Source organism: Macrosteles quadrilineatus, unplaced genomic scaffold (genome assembly GCF_028750875.1).
Source record: "Macrosteles quadrilineatus isolate MER2022 unplaced genomic scaffold, UCM_ALF_1.0 Scaffold_5__1_contigs__length_97177068, whole genome shotgun sequence".
In the NCBI taxonomy this organism is placed as follows: domain Eukaryota; kingdom Metazoa; phylum Arthropoda; class Insecta; order Hemiptera; family Cicadellidae; genus Macrosteles; species Macrosteles quadrilineatus.
This window is the reverse complement of record NW_026542598.1, coordinates 76,728,950-76,750,934: the sequence shown is the minus strand read 5'-3', so window position 1 is coordinate 76,750,934 and position 21,985 is coordinate 76,728,950. Positions and strand designations below refer to the sequence as shown.

General features: G+C 35.0%; 2 protein-coding genes across 2 annotated transcripts; one reads left to right on the top strand and one right to left on the bottom strand.

Moving 5' to 3' along the window:
* The first annotated feature begins 2,024 nt into the window (after positions 1–2,024).
* On the top strand, positions 2,025–4,015 carry LOC128994665 (heat shock protein 68-like). Its single transcript, XM_054419361.1, has one exon. The coding sequence runs from the start codon at positions 2,025–2,027 to the stop codon at positions 3,933–3,935; it is 1,911 nt and encodes a 636-aa protein (XP_054275336.1). The 3' UTR covers positions 3,936–4,015.
* A 1,651-nt stretch (positions 4,016–5,666) lies between these two features.
* On the bottom strand, positions 5,667–20,716 carry LOC128995245 (UDP-glucose 4-epimerase-like). The gene is made up of 9 exons (XM_054420196.1): positions 20,510–20,716; positions 18,818–18,945; positions 15,366–15,484; positions 13,636–13,749; positions 12,055–12,234; positions 10,109–10,289; positions 8,942–9,075; positions 8,361–8,511; positions 5,667–7,481 (listed from the first exon to the last, which is right to left on the bottom strand). Exons 2-9 carry the CDS (start codon positions 18,936–18,938, stop codon positions 7,423–7,425), a joined length of 1,059 nt encoding a protein of 352 aa, XP_054276171.1. The 5' UTR covers positions 18,939–18,945; positions 20,510–20,716; the 3' UTR covers positions 5,667–7,422.
* Positions 20,717–21,985: the final 1,269 nt, after the last annotated feature.

Sequence of the window (21,985 nt, the reverse complement as noted above, 5' to 3'; positions counted from 1 at the left end):
AAAACCTAGTACCTGCAGCGGTGGGTTTTTTATTATAAAACTCTAAATTATGCCTCTGGATGGCTGGGTAGTTCCGATGCCGAGTATTATAATTATGTGTCATTCCCAATTTCGGAAGTGTGTATGTGTATTCATTTCACTTTTTAGGTTAATTATAGTTTTATAAATATATAATCCATACACTGTAAAGATATTTAATTTAGCAAAATAATGTTTTGCCGATTGGTTTTCTCCTAAGTTTAACATGATACGTATCGTATGGCTCTCTTTTGTAAAATTAATATACTATCTAAATTTTGAATTGTTGTTGCACCATATAATTCAATGCCGAATGCAATATGTGAGTTTATGTGAGCATAGTAAACCTTCAGTAAAACATTCAACGAGCAGAGTTTAGACAAGTTGTGCAGCATAGACCTGAACCAAGTAATTGTTATCAATTTTTAAATGAGGTTTTAAAGGTTTTTTTTTTGGCAGTTGGAAAATTTATGTAATTTGGTTTTCTCTGAGTTACTAGAGACAATATGGACAAAAATCACTAATCAGCACGAATACTTGAACAGAACCGGTATGGATCATAAACATAATCAAATAATTACGTTTTTGGCCCGAAAATTAACATAGTTTAACATTATTGATTAGATGGAACTGTCTAGACCATTTTAGCGAATTTCCCTATAGGGAAGTAGCTATTACCGTAGGTGGCACGGTAAGACCTAGACCCGGGACCGATTTACTTTTTCATTTTGATGTCCCCAGAGGCCAAAAACACTATTCGTTCAAATTTTTATATATGTATATATATATATATATATATATAGACATATATATATATATATATACGTCCGTGAACGCGATAACTTGAGTAATTTTTGTCCGATTTTGATGAAATTTGGTTTAAAGGTGTAAAGCGGGATAAACTTGAATGAGTTCGCGAACCAGCATGATCGGACCATGGGAACGGGGCTTTACGGGGGGTTTTATGGGGTAAAAATTGGTTTTTCTCACTTTTGACCCTCAAAACACAAAATTTCCCAATTTCTCTTTAGACCTTTTTAAAGAGCTTAAAAAAACAAATAATTTAGTAGGATGAAAGTATTTTTGTTCGATTATTAGTAACGGAGAAAATTAAAAAAATTGTAAATTTAAAATTCCCATGTTATTCTTATGGAGAATATTGTCAAATGTTGTAGTTTGCTTGTTTATGAATATATTTTGATCAAACTTGGCAAATTTATTTATTTTCTACTAAGCTATCAATATTTTACTCAAAAACACACTTTATTAGTTTCTTTGTAGCAGCAAACCTAGGTACTCGTTAAACCTAATGTTATTAAAATATATTTAACTGAAAATCAATTCAGACAAATGGAAATTCGCTTATTCGGCAGGTTTGCTGCGGCGGGGATATTTTTATGTTAATGCAATGATTAGTATTGGATTCGGGCCAAAAACGTAATTTATGTTTATTATTTTTAATAAGAATTTATTTTACAATCTGTTTATAAGAATTAGGGCCTACTTATATAACAATAAGTAAAATATTGAATGAAATGTTGAATTCGAATTAATAAATTACTATTTTCGGCTTAAAAATTACCCTTCACTAGTCACTACGGAACAATCAACTCCTCAAGGTTAATAAACCAAGAGCAGATAGTGGCAACACTGACTTGAGGAATCATCAATGAATCACTTTCCACCAATAGCAGCCCAGTTCTAGAACAATCTCGACGTTTCTCGGCCAATCGGCGAGCGTTTCTAGAACCGGCGCGGCGCGGCGCGTGGAACAGCTGAGAAGTTTCTAGATAGCAACAGCTGGCCATTAAAATACCGAGCGCGCGCGACCAGCGACAGTGACAGTTTGAATTGAGACAGCAACTAGTATACACAGTGCGAATTGTGTACGTTGAGTTATCGTGACATTCTAGTGAACTGAATTTGTTGTGACTATTTGTGCTACTGATATTTTAGTGACGTATTAGTAATCTAAAGAGTTGAATATTGTGACTTTTTGTGCTAAGATGCCAGTGAAAATGCCAGCTATTGGAATCGACCTGGGTACGACCTACTCCTGTGTGGGTGTATGGCAGCAGGGGAAGGTGGAGATCATCGCCAACGACCAGGGCAACAGGACGACTCCCAGCTACGTCGCCTTCACAGACACAGAGAGGCTGATTGGAGATGCTGCCAAGAACCAGGTAGCTATGAACCCCCAGAACACAGTGTTTGACGCCAAGCGGTTGATAGGTAGGAAGTTCGACGACCCCAAGATCCAGGATGATATGAAGCATTGGCCCTTCAGAGTCGTCAGTGACTGCGGTAAGCCAAAAATCCAAGTTGAATATAAAGGAGAGGTTAAGAAATTTGCACCAGAAGAAATCAGTTCAATGGTTTTAACCAAGATGAAAGAAACTGCAGAAGCTTTTCTAGGTGGAACCGTCAGGGATGCAGTAATAACAGTACCTGCTTATTTTAACGATTCTCAGAGACAAGCCACAAAAGATGCTGGAGCTATTGCTGGTCTAAATGTGCTTAGGATTATCAACGAGCCTACTGCAGCTGCTTTGGCTTACGGATTAGACAAGAACTTGAAAGGGGAGAGAAATGTTTTGATTTTCGACCTTGGAGGTGGAACCTTTGATGTGTCTATTCTCACCATCGATGAGGGTTCCCTGTTTGAAGTGAGGGCGACAGCAGGTGATACTCACTTGGGAGGAGAGGACTTCGACAACCGATTGGTCAACCATCTGGCTGAAGAGTTCAAGAGGAAGTATAAGAAAGATCTACGTTCTAATCCAAGAGCCACTCGAAGACTACGGACAGCTGCAGAGCGAGCAAAGAGGACCCTGTCTTCCAGCACAGAAGCAAGTATTGAAATCGACGCTTTGTATGAAGGGATCGATTTCTACACCAAAGTGTCTCGAGCAAGATTTGAAGAACTTTGTGCTGATTTGTTCAGGGCGACATTAAATCCTGTAGAAAAAGCTCTTAATGATGCAAAATTGGACAAGTCTGCGATTCATGATGTGGTATTAGTTGGAGGATCAACAAGAATTCCCAAAATCCAGAACATGCTGCAAAACTTCTTCTCGGGCAAATCTTTGAACCTCTCTATCAACCCAGATGAAGCGGTAGCCTACGGTGCTGCAGTCCAAGCTGCAATATTGTCTGGAGACCAGAGTTCAGCCATCCAGGACGTGTTGTTGGTTGACGTTACACCACTCTCCCTGGGAATAGAGACAGCTGGAGGAGTTATGGCCAAAATAATCGAGAGGAATGCACGAATACCTTGCAAACAATCCCAAACCTTCACCACCTACTCGGACAACCAGCCGGCCGTCACCATCCAAGTGTTTGAGGGAGAACGAGCCATGACCAAAGACAACAACCTTCTCGGCACCTTCGACCTCACAGGCATCCCTCCTGCGCCTCGCGGAGTACCGAAGATAGACGTCACATTCGATCTGGACGCAAACGGTATCCTCAATGTCTCCGCCAAAGACACCAGTTCTGGGAAGTCCAAGAATATCACCATCCAAAACAACAAAGGTCGCCTATCAAAAGAGGAGATTGACAGGATGGTTTCTGAGGCAGAGAAATACAAGGAGGAAGACGATAAACAAAGAGAGCGTATCTCGGCGAGGAATCAGCTGGAAGCCTACGTCTTCAACGTGAAACAGGCTGTGGATGAGGCTGGCGACAAGCTGAGTGAGAGTGACAAGTCGTCAGTGAAGAGTGAATGTGACGAGACTCTGCGATGGCTGGACAACAACACGTTAGCTGAGAAGGAGGAGGTCGAACATCGGCTGCAGCAGATACAGAAGCAATGTTCTCCGATCATGGCCAAGTTGCATGGTGCAGGACAGCAAGGTACTCAGGGTCAACATGGCAGCAAGACAGGACAGGGACCAACCATTGAAGAAGTTGATTAAATCAATAATTTGTAGGTAAAAGATCAATTTTATAATTTTGTTCCTATTGTAAATACGTTTGAAGATGTAAATACAAATCCTGTAATTATTTATGTAGGTACATAATCCTATTTATTTTTTGGACATTTTGTAAGTTGACGTATATACAATAAAGATATTTTTATTTATAAATTGTATATATTATTTACCTTTCTCCTTTCACCTAGTCTCTCTTTATCATTGATTATTAATTTTTAATTTAATATCCTAAGTTAAAAACATTCATAATACATTTCAAAATGAAGAGGTAGGCTAGTGTAATTCTTTGTTAAATGATTTTCATTTTGTAACAAACATAATTCTCTAAGCTTATAGACTAAATAGACCATTATGGAAAGATGGGTCTTTGTCTGTAGTAAGTTTTACTACACAGTGAAAGTGTAAATATCTTAGTATTGCATCAAAACTGACATAAATAAATATCAACTAGTTAAAGTACTGCAAAACTCAAAAATATAAAAAAAATTAAGAGTATATTGAAATTGACCTTATAGTATTTTATATATGTTTACGTGAATTGTTGTGTCCAATATTTTTGCTGAATACTTTAAGAGGTTCACTAGAAAGAACATAATTTTTTAAATCTTATGTCAAAATCCAATGATTGTTATTAAAATGCAACTACTGATGGAATCGTTAAGAAGTCACCCAAGTGACAATATAAAGATAAAAACATGACACATTTAATTAAAAACTGGTTACTTTAGGCCTTTTAATTAGATCAACAATTAACTTTATTATATAAGAAACAGTAAATACTTTTTCTTTATACTTGAATCGGTACTTATATTCCCAAGGATTCATTTTAACCTGTAAGGTGTGGTATCGTTGCATTGTCTTGGAAACATCCATATAAAAATATACATTTTTCACCTCAAAACCAAAATATCTGTTTCTCTTGCTATGAACACCTAACTTACTTTGTAATTTATGTTGGGAAACCTGTTTGCAGTAAACTTAAGGGAAGGGTGGCTTTTACCTGATGATGTGTTTCTGGAGACATTTGACTATTTTTAAGTTCTTGACTCCTTGGATGAGGCTCAAGAATCTTCACAAAAACTCCGAGATCCGACCATTACCTTTTCATTGCTCCAGTTAGTCCACATAGTATTTTATTCAATAAAATTATCTTCATGAAAGGTTGAGGGACCCCTTCCTTGTAAGTGACAAACAGTCGTTTTCAGGGCACTTTTAACTCCGATACGCTGGGACTTCTCTGATAGTAGAATGAAAATGATTCTAATAGATACCTTGAGTTGTAAGGATATGTAATTTTGTACAGTATAGAGAAGGGGGGAGGAGGGAAAATGTGAAAATTGAAGAAGTGTCTTCAAATTTCAATCTTAAATTATAAGTCACAACAAGGAACACATAAACCCAATTTTAGTAGGACAGAACAAGGCCACACTAAAAAAACAGGCCGTAATGCTCGTCTAGCATGACGTCACGATAGAAGACGGCAATGACGTTATTTTGCCGTTTGTGATCAGCTGCTTGTTTTAATCTTTCATTGGAAAATAAATAAATAAGTACTTGTACGTCATAGCCGTCTTCTATCGTGACGTCATGCTTGGCGAGCATTACGGCCTGTTTTTTTAGTGTGGCCTTGGACAGAAGGTACAACAGTTACTAACAAATTTGAAACTAACCATCCCATTGTGGTATTCTGGTTTTGAAATAACACATCTGATATGAATAACAATAACATTTTATTTTCAATATCCCAACAAACAAGCATGCACAAATAAACCTTGCCCAAGCTAAAACAATACTACAATATAGTTTGTACCACGTTATTATGAACTAAACTCAAAACAAAAATCTAATGAACATTTTTGACATCAGTTCAAAAAAACAAGAACAAACCACCACGGCATTTATTACATCAAGTAAGTAAATTTAATATTTTCCCAACAAATCTTACTTTAAATTTGATACTAAACTGTTGGAATGTCAAATTTTTAAAAACTTTTACATCCATGAAAATGGCATAATCTATTATTTTAATAGAAACCGAAACATCTACGACAAACAAGATAAATAAGGTGATTCTTTTTAATATGATAATGATGTATGTATTAACAAAAGCAAAAGCACAGTTTGTGTACACCTAAATACAGAAATCAATGATAACACTTGGACTAGAATTTCTACATTACCCTGTAATGAAAATTAGACAGAACTGAAAACATAGGTGCACCTTTAACCCCTAGAGTCTTTCTTTGGCTAGGGGTTGGATTTTTAGTATCCCAAAAGCTTTTTTGAGCCTTTGATTGGATTTCAGTCCTAAAATATAGGTCGTACAAATATGTTGACATACATTCTTTCAATGTATTTTCTGTTGCAGTTTTATTACTTACTATAATTTTTATTTTTATTATATGTAGCCAGGCTATACATTTTTGTCAAAATAATTAGGTTTTGGCTCTGTTTTTTTTCTAGTCAAAATCCTGCCTACTCCGCACACAACAGGCTCAAGGTAACAAAAGGTAAATGCAACAGATTTCTGTTCAAATGCTTTGGTATTTTTCTCTAGCAAGGCAAACTTTGGTACTTTAGTTTAAAATATTAGATATAAAATAAACACACATTTATGGCACCGGTATCATAATTACTAAGTAGTTCGCTAACAGTTACATGTAAAGGAATGTTACGTAGGATATAAAAATAGAAGACATTACAAATACACGAGATGGATAAAATAAGGATTCTTTAAAAGCAATAATATAAATAAGCTGAAAATAACAACATCAAAAGAAGCTGTACGACTTTCATTATTTGTATCGTCTAATCAAATCATCTGGATACATTGTGCAATCGTTCGACACACGATTATAAAATACGGTGGATGATTTCAGTCAACAGTGATATCAAAGTACAGTTTGTTCAACGTGAATTTGTATAGATCATAACAATTAGTTATTCACAATATAGTAACCTCAAGACTAGATATCATATGAAATAGGAAAGCAATAGTTTTTTTTTTTGCTTTGCAAATAACAGAAAACAAATTACAGTAGAATCCTGCTAATACAAATTAGGTTGGAAGGTGGAATTTGGTCCTGTATATTAATTAACTTATTAAGCGCCTTTGAGGCCTCTATGTCTAGAATTAAATACAATTAAAGGTAAGAAATTAAAAATATTCTAATTCAGTGCAATGTAGTGTGGCAATAACTATGAAAGGTAAAATCAATTCGATATGATGGGTATTTTGAGAATATTAGCGGATTTTCTGTACTTTATGTGCTTACAGGTCTAGTAAAATTTGTTTTCAAAAATTGTTCTGCTTTAGTATTAGCAGGATTCTACTTGTATGTTACGGACTAAAAAGCTATAACAGATTTGTATTCAACGACAATATTAAGTATTTCGTATTTCTTTGGTCTCTAAAACACTCTTTGAGCTTTAACATGAAAAATACTTAGGCACTACAGCAACCCATTTGTTAAGAGGCACCTTGGAAACCGTTGGGATTTTTCGCCTGCCATCTCCACATATCTTCACCTGGAAATTACATCAGCATCAATTCACACAAGTTGCTATCCAAATCCAAATAGATCATAAATATAAAAGAAAATTGACTCAAACATTCCTTTATATAATCATAAAGTGTTTCAGTACGAGTCTTGTCTTTTTTGGATGACACTGACAATATATTCCTTCAACAATATACACATATTGTAATAGACATCGTCAAACTTAACTAGCAAATAAAAAATAAGGCAAAAAATATTTGTTCTGTCAAAAGACACATATAATATATAAATAAATGTCACAAAAATATATCTAATCCGTCTACAATAAGGCCATATCAACTAGGCAACAAAAACTCACATTTCATATATTCATGTATGTCATAAAAAGGATTTTTACTAGCCAGGAATACAATACATTTTCAAATTTTCTTTCTGATAAATTCAACCAGGCTTTTGGTAACTTGTTTCATATTAACTTGTTGATAATTTTTCTTGAAAGTTTCTTTATTATTTGAACTTAATTTATAATTTTGTAGTCTTTTCAGTTTTATAACGATAGATGTTGACAGATTCTATTTAAATTGGTCATAGTTAAATGGGCCACTGACATAATGTGCTGCTGTCAAAGTTTGATTTTTCCTTCGGTTTTTGATAAAAAGATATTTGATGTAAAAAAGTGTTTGGTTAAAAATAAGTTGATCATATCAAATTGCTTTGGAGAAAAAGTTTGTGTATTTATGCAGTAACACAAATTAGTGACTGACATCAACGCAATCTGTCGGTAACTCAACTCATCTACATTAATATTTATACAAAAATCCTAAAATTTATACAAGATCCTAAAATTTCATTCCACTGTTCACCCAAATGAAGGTATGTGCATTTTAAAAAGATAGTATATACTCACACATCTCTTTCAAAGACTTTTCCGCTTTCCAGTTAAGTTCCTTGGAGGCCAGACTTGCGTCACAATATGACTCAGCAATGTCACCTTCACGTCGACCGACCACCTTGTACTTGACATCTCTGCCACTCGCTGTCTTGAACGCTTCAATCACCTGCCAAACAGCGAGTGAAAGTTGAGGAAAGTTATCGAATCAGCAAATTGCATTTAGCGGCTTGTTTTGGCACAAAAGTGGTACTATCAGGATCAGGCTGTAATTGGACATATCCTTGTCATCTGTTAAAGAACGTTGTTCTAACACCGAAAATGTATATGGATGTACACGTACACACTCATGAATACGCATCAATGTACTTTTTATGTTGTTTGAACAAATTATCTTCAGCAAAATATGACTAAGGTAAAGACATGCTCAAGTCTAGCCTGAAAATAGCACAAAATGACAAAGCTCGTCACTAAAAGTAATCTGTGGATTGCCTAAAGGAGGTATTTACATAATTTCAACTGAAAATATGTATAGGCTCATAGCTAACTGAAGCGGAAGGCTGTAATTGATACACTTTGACTACAAAGCTACATCTCACCTCCAACACAGAGTGGCCGGAGCCGGTGCCGAGGTTGTAGGTTTTGAACCCCTTCATCGTTGTGTCTCGGAGCTTTTCTATGGCACAAATATGGCCGGACACTAGGTCCATGATGTGGATGTAGTCTCTCACACCTACGGAATAAATATTTTTACTGATGCTACATTGTCGAGAATCTATTACTAATTCATTTGCAACCGAAATAAAGGCTGTCGGTTTTTTTATACTTCATTTAAATTTTTGGTTGTTGTAATGTATTGAGATTCCTGAACTGGAAACAACATGTACACAGGGTCAAGGTTATTTAGTATAAGTGTTTTGTCACTATTAAACACAACTTCTTGTCACCTTAATACAACTTCTTGATCAGCATCGTACATGTTATTAAAAAATACAAATATACCTGAAAAAAAAATTTGTCAAAAACGTTTGCAATAATATAATATTATATTTACACTTCTCTGTAATCTCTTTGGTCTGTTGACTCACAAGACGGTAAATACATGTAAAAGATGGTAAGTGGTGATCTGTTTCGATTGGACTCTCCAATCATCATCAGACCCAATAAGCGAAAGACTGGAAGAGTTAGGAAGAGAGGTCTCGCCTTGTGCGTCATTCAACCTTAAATATGGAGGGATATACAGTGAAACATGTTTAATTCAAACTACATTACTGTCAAAACCACTTAGATTCAATTTTACTTTGCCCTTACAATTACCATATTATAGTGTCTAAATAACGTGGTTAATTTGAATAAAATTTTGGATTATTCACATGGCTCAAACAATAATATGACAACTAGGGTTGGCAAGACCACAAATAGCATGCACCGTTGGCCTAAAACTGATCACCACACAGTCAAGGTCATTGCCTTCTACCGCTACTCCCTCACCACACTTAATTTCAGCTACGCTATTTGGACATTGGTCGGTCTCCACTAGCAGCCTCAAAGCCCTTTCATTAGCTGCCAAGCCAAGCCAACCCTTTTACTAGAGTTATGTGGATCAGGGATAAGTTGGTTAATCGTAAGCCTTTGCACATCGTCAAAATCTGTCGTATCACTGTTTTCAATATCAAGTTTTTAAGTGTAAGTTCATACATTGTTTACGCTTGTATCAAGCAGCATCGAAGGCAAACCAAAGCTATTATATGAGTATACTGCTTTACCAGTGCCGTCGCGAGTGTTGTAGTCATTCCCGTAGACCAGCAGCTCAGCCCGCCGCCCGACGGCTACTTGCGCGATGTACGGCATCAGGTTGTTGGGTTGTCCTGCTGGGTCCTCGCCGATATCTCCACTCGGATGTGCTCCCACTGGGTTGAAATATCGTAGACTGATAACTCTGAAGCCCTGCCAAACAGTAAAACATCTCGGTACAGATGGAATTTTCACAGTCCGAATCAGAAGAAAGCGCCTCAGTCCCTTCACTTCTTCACTTCTATCTATTGGCAAGAGATTCAAGTCAATATTACAAATTAATTAATCTATAGTATTATGTAAACATTAAACTGAATAAATCCGATTGTTAACTAAACATTTTGCTTCGTTTATCAAGTAAAAAAAAATATGAAACCCAGATATTGAAAAAATTCATAAATAAATCTGTTTATGTTCACAATTCCAACAACTAAAGTTCAGCTGATCCGAGTAACAGAAAAAGAGAGGAAGAGAGGGGGAAACGGTACAGAATGTATGTTAGTAAGCAGCAACAGCCAATTTAATTATATTGTAACTTAAATAAATAAAATTAATATTAATTAGAAGTACAATTCACTTTCATTGAAAGCCTTTAGAAGCATTAACGCAACAAATTTTCTCACATATTTACAACGATTAACATTACGTACGTATTTAACCCTCCGAGTGTCACTCGTCGAAAAATCGACGTGCGACACACTTTGTGTAGTGTCACGCGTCGATTTTTCGACGCGCGAACATCGTTTACGGCGAAGGCTCTATGACTGACTGAATCGGATTGAACTGGATCGAGTTAGGTATCGTTCTTCTCGTTATATTCTAAGCTTTCTCCAGAGGTCTGTCTCAGCGCTGTATGTTCTCCGAGCCGATCATAATTGTAGCAGACAGCTGACGTGCGTATTTGTAAATAGCTAGGTTACCCTCGGACCGATGACTGATGTGTTTTATTACGTTTATCATTGTTTTAGTGTTAAAAATCAAAAGTAGTGATATACGTGGTGCATTATAAGAAGATTTAAGTGATTTTGAAGGGCTGGTTGATGATCCTGAAGAAGTAGGTAGTGATATTGATGTAAATTATCAGCCAGATTCCTAGCTATGGTTAGGCTATGCATTCTTAGCTAAACGCTATGTACTGAAATCTGTTTTTTGCCCATAACTTATTTATTTGCAAATCTACTTCCTTATATTATTATATATTTGTAATCCTCATAAAATTTAGAACAAAGTGGCTATTTTCAAATATTTATAGGCCTATAATTTATCCAATTTCATTGAGCGCAAACTTATTTTTTTTTTGAAAATTTTCTAAAATATTTTTTTTTACCTAAACATTTTTTTTCAAACAAATGTTCCTTATGTTTTATGTATAATATTGAAGCCCATGATTTTCCAAACAAAATGGTATATAGAACAGTAGAATTAACATTGTTTTAAGCTTCTCAGATCGGTTTTAATAAAACCTTGCAAATGCGCCAAAAATAGGCGGACATTAAGGCCTAAACTATGGACACTCGGAGGGTTAAATGTTTAGATCATTACATAGGACTATGAGGCTTAGTATTTTTCACAAAATCTTACCTCTGTCTGTAGTCCAAACTTTCCATTAAAAGGGGGCTGAAAAAGTTTTGTTACAAGTGCAACAATGTAAAATTGTTTTAAACATAAATATGATGGCACTATCTTTGTTTGTTTAGTTTTACGTCCGTGCTGTGTGTGGTGTTTTATGTACCTATATATTTATTTTCATGTTTTGAGGTGTTGCACGCTTTGACAAATTTGCCCTTGCAACAAAACTAGTCAGTAACTTTTTAATGGAAATGTTGGACTACAGACCAAGGTAAAATGTCTGTTTTGTCATGTAATGAGTCTAAGGGATATAATATAGATTACTAGTATGTTTAATGAGCGTACTTACATTGTCAGCCAAACAGACATCTTTCAGGATTTCCTCCACAAAATACTTTGACTTTCCATAAGGGTTTGTACAACCCTGACCCGTTGGATGATCCTCCGTTAGAGGCAGAAACTGTGGGTTGCCGTAGACAGTAGAGGAAGACGAATAGACAAAGTTTTTTACTCCGTTCTCTATCATAACCTGAAATAAAGTTTGATTTTGTAAACTTGATCGATAACATATGTATAAGGTGAAAAAAAATCAACCTAAGCCTAAATTTTTTTATTTTCTTCTGACTCCTAGCGAGCCGTCCCCCTGAGAGGGTAGGCCTATTGTATCACTGAATAATGTTTTAATATTATTTTATTTAATGTTCAGTAACTTGGTACCAAGTCTTGTAGCTCAATTTTTTTTACTTTTTGAAATATTAAACTGTCCCAGAACTTTTTTCACCCTGTATATGTGTCTCTAAGCACGATAACTAGAGTAAAACTCATCTGATTCCAATTTCGATTAAATTTTGTACAAAAATATTAACCTAGATTTATTAAAATAAATTTGCAAACCAGCATGATAGGACCATGGGAATGGGGTATTGTACGGTTTTATGGGGTGAAAATTGGTTTTCCCATTTTTCACCCTCAAAGTATCAGATTTTGGAATTTCTTTCAAAACCAATTTTAGAGCTTAAAAAATAGTAATTTAGTAAGTTATATGTAAAGCATCATTATACGTCTAATGGTCACGGGGAAAATTCCAAAAAAATTTTAAATTTACAATTCTTATGTTTATCTCATGGAAAATAAGTTAACTATTGTAGTTTGCTTGTTAATGGATACATTTTGATAAAACTTGGTAAACTTATTTATTTCATACAAAACTATTAACATTTTTAAACCCCCACTTTGTGGCATTCTTTGTAGCAGCAAACCTAGTACTCAACCTAGTGTTAATTAAATGGGGAATAAATAAAGCATGTTTAAGGAATATTTCAGAAAATAAAATCAGGCAAATGGAAATTTGCTTTGCAGGTTTGCTGCGCCAGGGGTAATTTGAAACCTTGTGGTCTATTGAAGACTCGACAGCTGCTAATAGCCTAGACAGTACTCCGGGAAAATATGATATTTAAATCACGTTTTTTTCAACAAAATGTTTTAGTAAAATCATTGACTATTGGATACTGAAGTAGACGACAATATGAACCAGCTGTCGCCAATTTTTTATTTAAAAAAATAACGTCGTTGTGTGACCCAATCCTAAGATTCTATTTTCTACCTTTTTTTTACTGACCAAGTTGATGATTTCATTAGTTTGACTTGGTAAAAACGTTCTTGTATTCGACAGAAATTAGTAATATAGATCAGCACAATCTGTCGGTGGCTCACATCAACTATCAACTACAACAATTTTGAAAAATCTAACGACAAATTTAACATGGGAATAGAATGTCTAGTTATATCAATAGTCAAAGGTAAAATTAAAGATTTTATTCAGCCGTTTGGCAGGTGAAGTTGATATCTGATACTATACGCTAATAACATATCACAAATCTTTTAGCTTAAGACAGTTAAAAAATAAAAAAAAAAAAAAAACTGTTATTACCTCAAGTAATGTGATTGAGCCGGTAATGTTGTTGCTGTAATACAGCAAAGGCTTCTGGCACGACTCTCCCACTGCCTTCAGGGCAGCAAAGTGAATCACGCAGAATACACTGTGCTGCGAACATTATAATAATTCAGAACTTATAAGGTACTATTTGAGTTTACATTTGGTCTACGATTCTAGACAAAGAAACAGAACCCACTAAAGTTCTAAATCAAGTTTAATGTCATGTTAACACTCAAGGTTAAGTCGATAACTGTACTTAAGGTTACGTGAAAAAGTCCTCAATTTTTCTGTTATCTTAAAAATATGATTAATTTGAGATCTGAAAAAGTTGTATTTGATTTGTAATTTATAATTGATCAAACATTAATTTAAGTTTATTATGCTATTATCATTATCCAGCTTTATGTGAAATGAAACTAATAAATTGTGTATTCTTCCAAATTATGTCTTAAGCCTTGTTTGTACCGGAGTTTACAATATTTGTGTTAAAAAAGTTTTGAATCCCAGAAATGCTAGTTTTGTCAAAAGGTTTTTAATAGTTTTTCAGTGGACTTAATTTAACGTTTTTTCTACAAGAACACTTGGTTAACACTGGAGTTAACAACAAAGTGTTTTAAGTTTAAAGCCACGTTTACACTAAATAAACAGGCCGTAATGCTCCTCTGGCCATGTTGTTATCGTAGGCAACGGCAATGACAAATGTTTGCTGGTTTTTTTTTGTTTTTTTCCAATATTTTTGTTTTCCAAGAAAAGATTACAACAAGCAGCTGATCACAAATGGCAAACATTATGTCATTGACGTCGCCTATGATGACGTCATGCCAGCATTGAGGCCTGTTTATTTAGTGTTGCCTTGGAACAAATTGTCAAAGACTTTAGTTGTAACTGTTGTAATTATAGCTGACAGCAAGATTTTAAAATGTTTTGTTTAAAACTCCAGTGTTAACATGTGTTATTACCATGTGTTGTCAACAATTTGAGCCTCAAATGTTTACAATACTCAGAGAGCATTTGTCGACTTCTTTTGGAAAACAAAATTCCTGTTGTAAGCACTGAAAAACTGTTGACAAAATCTAAGTAATGTCGTGTAGACACGGCTTAAAGATTATACTTTTACTGTTTATAATTTCCGATGAAATGGCGAACCATACAAAGTAGGTATTTTAAGCCAAGTATGAACGGAGGTTATTAGGCTTCGAAGTTATTTTTATTGTTAGCTTGAAAAAATTGACTACAACATATATCATAAATTATTTTCACTAATCAAACAGTTGATTGATGCAGTAGTATATATTATTACAAATACCAACAGTGGTAATTTCCTGTGAACAAAGTTCATAGAAGCCGAGAAAATTGGAAGTCTAATTGAGAAATAATTGACATGAAAACGAGGTAATTGTAAGAAAAACGTAGCAAGTGCCAGAAAAACACTTTGAACACATAAGTGACAACTTTTCAGCTTGATACAAAAAAACGCCCACACAATATCAGGCCTGAGTAAGATTAAAACTGAAAAAACCTTATTTTATTAAATATGTTTTAAGGAAACAAAATGTACATAAAGTGCAAATTGAAAAATAATTTAGTGTAATAGAAAAGTTAATTACAAGCAAGGGAAAATCTGCTAATTTATTCCCATTACTAAGTTTTAGGGAAACGATAATGTTCTTCGAGATCGGCAGTCATAGAAAACAGCTACTTTCTATACCATGTAATGGAAATACCTTTTTGAAGACTTTTGATAAAGCTCCTCTATCGCTGAGGTCCAAGTTGTAGAATGTGACTTTTCTCCCTGCCAGTTTCTCTACCCTCCTGAGGCATTCTGGGAGTTCTGAGCTCAGGGCTGTGACAACAATTAATTAGTATAACTAGAAAAAATATCTTTAAATCAGTTGGCATCAAATAAAATACCCCTGCCACAGCAAACCTAAAGACTAAGCGAATTTCCATTTGCCTGGCTGGATTGCTACTAAAATGTGAAGGTAATTTCTATGAAACACTACTCCTCCGTTAATAATGGACGGATTTGTACAAACGATGTGTCAAAATTAAGTATTTTTTGTGTAGACATCACCATAATCTTTCACCAATTCCTGTACAGTAATAAAAGTTCCTCGGGCTTTGCCCCACGGGCCATAAAAATCCCAATTTATTTCTTATAAAGTAAATTTACTAACCCAGCTGTTTAATAAATCTTACTTCAGTCATGGAATTTGTCAAGTATCAAGATATTTTGCGTCATGTGTGCATATTGTTAGTATAGTATAAACAAACAACACATGGTCTAATATAAAGCAAGTATTTGGTTGGATACGAATAAATATCAGAATTATCAATAAGTACGATTGAGCTTTGCCTTTATGTTTCCTGGTAACTGTGTTGTAACTGTTTTTTATAGTAGATTTAAAAAAACCAAATTATTCTTTTCTGCATTCTCACCCCGTAGCGAAGCACGGGCAGAACAACTAGTTCCCTTAATTGTCAGATCTATTTCCCATTTAAATAACATTAGTTGAGTACTTAGTTTACTACTTCAGGGAAGGTAAATAAGAGGTGCGTTTTTTTTATTGAAATGTTGATAGCTAAGCGTGAAATAAACAAAATTGCCAGGACAAGGTCCACCACGACTCCACCCAACTCGATCAATTGCCAAATTTGATTTAAATATATCTATAGACAAGCAAACTACAACAGTTTATTTCTTCTCCGTAAGAATAACATGGGAATTTTAAATTTCAAATTTTTCGAATTATCTTTGTAACCATTAGCATCCAATAGTCAATGCCGTTAGGTGGTGCGTTCGTGGTGGTTTGAACAATGCTTCAATATACCAAATTATTTTTGTTTTAAGCTCTACAAAATTGGTTGGAAAAAAATGGGAAATTTTGTGTTTTTGGGTCAAAAAATGAGAAAACCCAATCTTTACCCCATAAAGTCCCTTGTCAACTCCTTTTCTCTTAGTTTTATTTGTTTTTTAGTTGTTTTTTTTAGTTTTTTGTTCCTGTAGTCTGATTAAGCTGGTTCGTGAACTCGTTTGAATAAACAAAGGTTAACACATTTGAACCAAATTTCATCAAAATTCGGATAATTTTTGCTCGAGTTATTACGCTAACGGACACATACACATATGAATTTAAATGGACGGTGTTTTTGGCCTCTGGGGACCTCAAAACAAAAAGTAAATCGGGGTTTTTAATCAAGGTCTTACCATGAGACCTACAGTATTAGCTTATTTTCTATATGGGATTTTGCTAAAACTAGGTTGTGAAGTTTTCTCACATTTTTATTTTTATTGGAATCAGAAATATAAAAGTTTAAAAGTTTTAATTAGTTGAAATGTTTCTAACGTGTATTTGTATACCATTGATACATTTTTCGTAGATTGCTTGTTTGTTGTGTGTTTGTAGTGTTTTTGTAGTTAGCAATGTTATCATAAGATCATTTTTGAAAATAACTTTTTTTAGTCACTGATTCCCAAACTTGATTTTAAAATTTACTAGGCTTATCTCCTGTTGAGTCTGTAATGAACAATTAGGCTCAGATATCTGATAACCTAATAACAGCTGTGTACTACACCTGATTGATTCAATTGTTTTAATCAACAACCGTTGTCCCACTGCACACAGAGGAGTATGGGCGAATATGAAGATGACAAATATGACGGATACATAGAGGTACAAGGGAGCCGTGATAACACAGAGATAAATAAAAGAAAATTAATAACACAAAAAACAAGTTTCAGTAATGCATATTTTTGTACGTCGTAAAAAACAGCATTCATAATTTTATAAATCTGAATGTACATTAGAAAACTACCTTCTCTGTGGCATACGTCGCAATAATGTTTGCAACATATACTATTATGATGAGCTGTCAGTATTTACTAATAGTAAACCATGGTAAAAAAACAGAAATTTATAGGTACAGTAGAGTCCCGCAAACTCGGCACTCGATAACCCGGCAGTCTGGATAACTCGGCCATCACCTGGCTCAGAAATTTGTGATTTTTTGAGTCCGAGTTAAACATGGGCTCAAGTCAAATCATTCGCAACTCGTACCAAGGATTTGTTGTAGGCTTACTATATATGATGACTTAATACTGACTTGTAATATAAATATAAATAGGCTAAATAAGGCAGCTAAAAGGAATAAAAATTGTATTGTTCTTATTTTTAACCCTAGTTCCCGATAAACCAGCATTTCACAAACTCGGCACCCTTCCAGTCGACATTACGCCGAGTTTGCGGGACTCTACTGTACTATTATTGTACAATCGCTAATTCAACTAACAAGATTAAGCCATTAAAAGACTTTCAAGCCTAGAGATAAAAACTACTATATTGCACTCTTTGATTAGCAGAATTCCTTCAATTCGTGACGGGTAGAAGTCATTGCTATCAATGCACTCTTCCTAAAAACAAATACATTACTGGACCTTTTTCTGATCGGTTTTCTCTGCAAGATAAATGTGCCCAAAAACCATTAAAAATAATACGCTGACAAAAAAATTTAACTCAATATATGACATCAGGTCAACAGCAAAGTAATCGTTTTATATTATGGATTGCAAAGGCAGTGCCTTCTGGAGTGAGGGAAGTTTCAGACTGTGCGCCCAACACTGAGACACAGCAATCCATATTATAGTGATAACCTAAACCTAAACTATAGCAGGTTAAGAATGAAGAATTAATTCCATGCAAAACCTCATTTTACCCACACCAATAATACTAGATGACTTGCATGTGGTACATACAACTTCACAAGGTTGCATTAATAAATATTATCATACACATATTTTCATCACAGATTTAACATTGTAAGAGCATGTTTATTCATTATACAATAAATAACCTCTGAAAAGTCTCTATTAAATTATGCCTACTTATAAAAATGGCACATTTTTAGTTACAATTTTTAAATCAAAATTGTATTTGCCATAGAAATTTTAAATGAATCAAACTTACTTACAGTAATTTATGCTGATGGAATTTATGGATTGAGAACACAAACCAGCAAGCTGTTTCAGAATGACTGAGTCCAGAAAAACGGTAGGCCTATTCTACAGTAACGTAACTTAATACTAAGAGTAAACAGTTACTACACTACTAACTTGCAGACGTGCACACACACAATATTAAAATAATACCCTAAACCTTGGTGATCCACAACCCCTCACCTTTATAAGAGTTTACAAGATTGTCAACCACCACCACCTCATAGTCTATTTTGAGCAACTCCAACACCGTGTGAGACCCAACATACCCTGCGCCGCCAGTCACCAGAACTGCTCCGGCCATTCTGCTCCTGAAGATAATGCATTTAATGAAATTGAGGAGTAATGTGCTGTAGGCATATCTCATTGCTAAGTTTTTAAACACTATTGTTGTTGTAGTAGCCTATAATGTAATACAGAGTAAGTTTGGTTTTCTCACTGTTTACCAAAATTTATTTTTGGGTAGGCCTACATACAGTTTCTTAACTGGGCTATGCTAATATCGATATAGATTGAAACTATCAAATTGAAAAATTGATTAATAATCAATATTTTTTAAATATAAGTTAGGCTATAATATAGCCTATATTAGGCTATATTAGGGCCTATATTATATTATAAAATGAAACTGTCAAATATAATATAATATTATTATATATTATATTATATTATAAAATGAAACTGTCAAAACCTAACCTACCTAACCAAACTTGCTGAAAAGGAAGTTAAGTTAAAGTTTAGGTTATAATGAATTGAGTTGTTAGTTTAAGTCACCGACAGACTGTTTTTGTAAAATTAAAATCCTGAGAAAAACACTTCAAATTACTATTTCAAAAATGGAAGCGCCACTACGCAGCACAGTAGTATGAGTACGTGAGTAAGTTATTTTTGTTTTGTGTTCTAACTTAGTTTCTAGTTGTAGTGAAGTAAAATTACGTCACTAGGCCTATTGCCGAAGACACAATCAGAGTGAGTTAATAAAGTTGGTTCAAAAGTTGTTTATTCCAGCTTGTCGTTTGTAGCCAAAACAGTCAGCTGTAGGCTTAGTTAACACACTACAGTTCATTTACTTGTAAATGTCATCCATCCTACCTTGTTTATTGTTATGTTGTACATTTTGACGGCGATATCTTGAGAAATATTCATCAACGGTGAATAATAATGGTAGGCCTAGGCTATACTTATTTGGATTCAGGAGGTAAAAAATATAAAGTAAGATATAAAAATTAGTTTTAAAGGCACGAATATTATGGCTGCACTTTACTTTAGGTCCTACACTCATTCGAATAAAAATATCGATTATTCAGTTAGGTTACGTCACAGAAAACATACTACTATAACCCAGAATGCCAACCGCATGGTAAAAAGCATTAAGTGTTTTGAGAGAGCTTTGCCTGTCAATCGTAGGCAGCGCCACCAGCGTTTGCTATGCTGAGTGCATGGCAACGCTGATGGCGCTGCCTACGATTGACAGGCAAAGCTCTCTCAAAACACTTAATGCTTTTTACCACGTGGTTGGCATTCTGGGTTATAGTAGGCCTAATATGTTTTCTGTGGTTACGTTAACCTTACCTAACTAATCAAACGATATATCGAATAATCGATATATCGATCGATATTTTCATTTGAATGAGTGTAGGACTTAAAGTAAAGTGCAGCCATTATTACTAAATAAATTACAAAAAATCGCATCAAGTTCTAATAATAGAATCGATAGTTTCAATCATCAGCAAAGCCCAGTTAAGAAACTGTACCCTAGCCTTAACTTAAATAATAACTTGCCTAAAGTGTGAACAAAATAATACCAGTACAAATTATTTAATACCAGTAGGTCTATAAATTGCTTTATTTAGAGAATATATCAACTTGACTTACCCTTGAGGTTAAGTTCGAGTGCTAGGGCTAGGACTAAGACTAGATGCAAGAATTTGTGTTCAATTGTTTTGACTTTAGTATACTTCCAAGGACATTATTTTGTTTTTCAATAATGAAGAATGACGATTCTAGCCCTAGCCTAAATTGATAAGACCTGACTGAGATGAGATAAGGCAGGCGACAGGCTAAACCAAAACAAAACTAATAGTATGAGTATGGCTTCCATTTTTTTCTTTTTTTTCTGATGTGCAATGTGATGGCAGCAAGACACTTGACTCAGCTGGCAAAGGCAGGCATCAAACTTCACTCACCATAAACAAAAAGAATTTCTTTTTGTCTATGTTCTCACTCACGACGGCCACCTATAACTCCACAAAAGCGTCTACAGCCTGACTGATCACTTATTGCAAACGAAAAATCTGGCTATTGGCCATTGATAAAGAAGAACTAGTTTCTCTTGATGACGTATGCGATCTGTCGTCTGTTTTGCTTAGCTCGTCCGCTCCTGTCCTGTCTGTCCCGACTCCCGAGTCTCGGTAAGCCTGACTGGGTAGTGGACCACAGGATCAAATGGAGCCGTTCACACGAGCGTAGGGCGACGACTAGCTACTAGCTAGCCGCGTTCGAGCTCGGCGTCCCAAAACATAGTCGGGCCCCACTTCCCAGTCACTCATAGCACTTACCCAGTCACCCGCTCTAGCGGCGTAGCCTTATGGGAGCGTTCACACGAGCGATCGGTAAGTAGCGCTGCTTCCCTCTGTTCTATTGTGCACCAGTGATGGATCCGAGTGGTTTGGATATCGATATTTTCTTCGAGTCCGTGGACATGTCGCTCGTGTGAACCTGTGTATTATGTGGTCCACTACCCAGTTGGGCTAACCTAGTCACAGCCTAGTCAGCTAGATAAGTAATTCTCGTGTGAACCGGGCCTTAAGGCCCGGTTATACGTCGGTTATCAACAATTTCGATAAGGTACAAGTAAATGTAAGTACTTGACGTTCAATTTCGGATGATACTAGGATGATATTGACAAACAATAAAAAACTGAAAAGGTAAGTTAATATGACGCCTAGCCTGACTTTATTGAAAAAAAAACAAACAGCTAATAATCAAGGCCCCACTAGAAAAAGCTAATAATATAATACCAGGGATACAACATCCTTTACAGTCCGACCCACTAAAACAGTGACAATAAGTGCCTGAGGGGCTAGCCATAGCTGACCTCTACCTATGTTAATATAATTAATAATGTTATTTTTTTCTTTCTTATATTATATCTAACCTGTATAGCAATGTAATGCTGATCGGTTAGTAAAATTGTTATAACAAAAAATATCCCCGCCACAGCAAACCTGCAGACTAAGCGAATTTCCATCTGCCTGATTGGATTTAAACTAAAATGTCCCCTTAAAAATATCACATTTATTTTATTCCCTATTTAAACAGAATTAGTTTAATGAGTACTTAGGTTTGCTG